Here is a 2744-nt window from a genome sequence, read left to right on the forward strand (position 1 = left end):
AAAATAATTTATTTTGCCTTTGGTGCATGCGCAATCAGTACTTTATTCCATATAGGATATAGTGACACGGAATTTTTTCGGGATGCAATTAATTATTTTTCATATTTTTAACTTGAAGTAAAATTAGAAGCTCAAACTTTTCAATGGTGGTAATGGTGTAAAGTAAGTAACTTTTGTACCTGAAGAAAAAATACTAAATCGTCTGCTCATGTTTTTGATAGTGAAAAAATACCATTTGTCAGCGGTGGAGCATATCTACTCCTTTTAAATAACTTTTCAATTAATGGTATAAAAGCGAAACCCAGAAATCAGGATTGCTCACCGCCATCATATGTGGCATGCATGGTATGTTGTAACATAAACATAAAAATGTTGATATATGATTTATTAACAAAACATATACATAGATATTGTTGATAATGAATATTTTGATATGTTATTTACATGTGAATTGTATCATTATGGCTGCGTTTGTGACGTCATTGATGGTTGGGGTTATACAGGCAATCATCCCCGTGGTACGTACTGACTGGTGTATTCAGAGGTTTCGTGAAGCCGTTATCCCTCAGGTACTGTAGAACACTGGCCTCGTGGAGAATTTTGAAGTTGTCTGGGTCCCTAGCCAGGACAAACAATGTCGCTTTTAGGTTATCCGTTACTACTGCGTATTCGTACGCATTGTTAGGTCCGAAAGTAGCCGGTCCAAGCTGGACAACCCAATCTGGAATAATCATAATATCCATCAATATCAAACACGAAAAGACTTAAATTTGAAGAAATCAAATATACAAATGTACACATGAATGAAGGCAGAAACCAATAATTTATGCATAAAAGGGTAGGATTTCATCTCATTTACCGGAAAAAAATATATTACAAGTTACATAATATTTTCTAAAAACCTTTGACTGATGGCCAGATACAAAAATGTACATGTTAGGTTACATAGTTAATGTAGCATGGACTACGAAACAATTTATAAAGAAAAAACTATTTGACCACGTAAAACATAGAAGGAAGCAGTTTGAAGGAATTCGGATACCATCAACCAAATCATTATTATAATATTTTTTCAATATTTTACATCCTCTTGTTGACTAAGAATTAAATCACTTACAAGGCGCACTAAATGCCACTGTTTCCAAATGGACACTCAGTTTTCCGACCTCTCCAGAAGGCGTAGCATATCCGTGGATAATCTTGGCGGTTCCGTTTCCATTCCTTTGCCTCTCGGAATTAAGCACAATGATTCTTCCGGACCCGTCCGTAGACATTGTATCTAAACATACAAGTATAGAATAAGGTTAACATTGGATTTGTATATACACTGAGCAACTGAAAGCTATTTTTAATTGTTCTCATTAGATATCATTCAGATGTTTTAATAACTTGCATTCATTTACTCTAAATACTTTACTGCTGAAAAAATGTCAAACAACAATACCTATTAATAAGTACAAAATTTGCACCTGCAAAAGTACCTATTCAATGCTGTTACTTTTCGTATAGCTGCAGAAGAACCAATACTTAAAATAAATTTCAGAAACATCGCCCGAATCCGTGCTCTCTCACAATGAATGGAACAATCAATACAAAACAAAGGAAATGTTGATATTTATTCCATTCAATAAAGGTATCAGAAACCATAATAAACCAAATGCTAAAGGAATAGTCGTTGTTCTATAGGATGATAACCGATGTTGAGCTAAAACTTAAGTCCCAGGTCTACTTGTACAAAAACTCAAAGACCCCTCGGGTTCAGATTCTCTTATACCACCCCAAAAGGGATGAACGATTTTAACATCTTATTCATTGCATTGTATATAGGAAGTATAAAGATAGCATATTTTATTTATTATGGCGAATGCATATAATAGACAAAGAGTGTTAAACGTGATTACTTACAGTCAGCTGTTACACAGACGGCTCCACGTTCGAATGTGGCGAACACCGACTGGCTGGCATACATCTATAATAAATAAATTATTTGTATTGTTCTTACGGTTTACCTTCACCAGGCAGATAGATCAAGATCAATGTCAGTTTTGGACAATGGATTTAATGAGATGTGATTCTCCATTTTATTGAAACACTAAGACATCAGTTATCAGTGATTATTACAATAAGGATATGTTTATCAAAATACCTATTAAGTTGAGCTCTTTTTGAACAGTTTTCCCAACAATCTACAGCCAAAAATGGGTCTTATTACCCTAGATATCCATGTACAGTTTTTTTTGTGGGAGTAAATCTGTGCTCAAAGGTAAATCTATATTGTAAAAAATAACATTGACAGGTTGATTTACCTGGTACCATCTGCCAAGATATTTAGAGACATCCAGTTCCTTCACAGTCTGTACGTTAGTATCCAGGCCTAGTGTATCCAGAAGGAAGGCTGAAATAGCCGGAGCCAACAAAACGGTTAGAAAGAAATATTTCATTTTTATAAGCTTTGGACTGCTTGGACAAGTGTTACACAATTATGGCACAATGTATTAAGTTTTCATTGTCTTATATACACATTTATCTTGTTATGTAAAATTGAAAACGTGGTATTTGGTGTCTGACGACGTCTTATGGGATTGGAACCTCACGTGGATTACACACGTGTATAAAGTTCAGGTGGTTCTTTGTCGTATGTTCAATAATTTGTATACTTACACAATTATATAATATTGCATTTGATTTGATCTTAAGATTTGTTTTTTGTTTTTTAAGGAAATTTAATTTTTATATATGGGATA

At 34.0% G+C, this 2744-nt stretch overlaps 1 protein-coding gene across 1 annotated transcript; it reads right to left on the reverse strand.

Annotated features, from left to right (window-relative positions):
- Positions 1-379: 379 nt before the first annotated feature.
- LOC138322850 (apolipoprotein D-like) lies at positions 380-2489 on the reverse strand. The gene is made up of 4 exons (XM_069266991.1): positions 2307-2489; positions 1906-1969; positions 1118-1279; positions 380-721 (listed from the first exon to the last, which is right to left on the reverse strand). Exons 1-4 carry the CDS (start codon positions 2439-2441, stop codon positions 480-482), a joined length of 603 nt encoding a protein of 200 aa, XP_069123092.1. The 5' UTR covers positions 2442-2489; the 3' UTR covers positions 380-479.
- Between the last annotated feature and the right edge of the window lie 255 nt (positions 2490-2744).

The sequence above is a fragment of the Argopecten irradians genome, chromosome 5 (assembly GCF_041381155.1).
Source record: "Argopecten irradians isolate NY chromosome 5, Ai_NY, whole genome shotgun sequence".
NCBI lineage: Eukaryota > Metazoa > Mollusca > Bivalvia > Pectinida > Pectinidae > Argopecten > Argopecten irradians.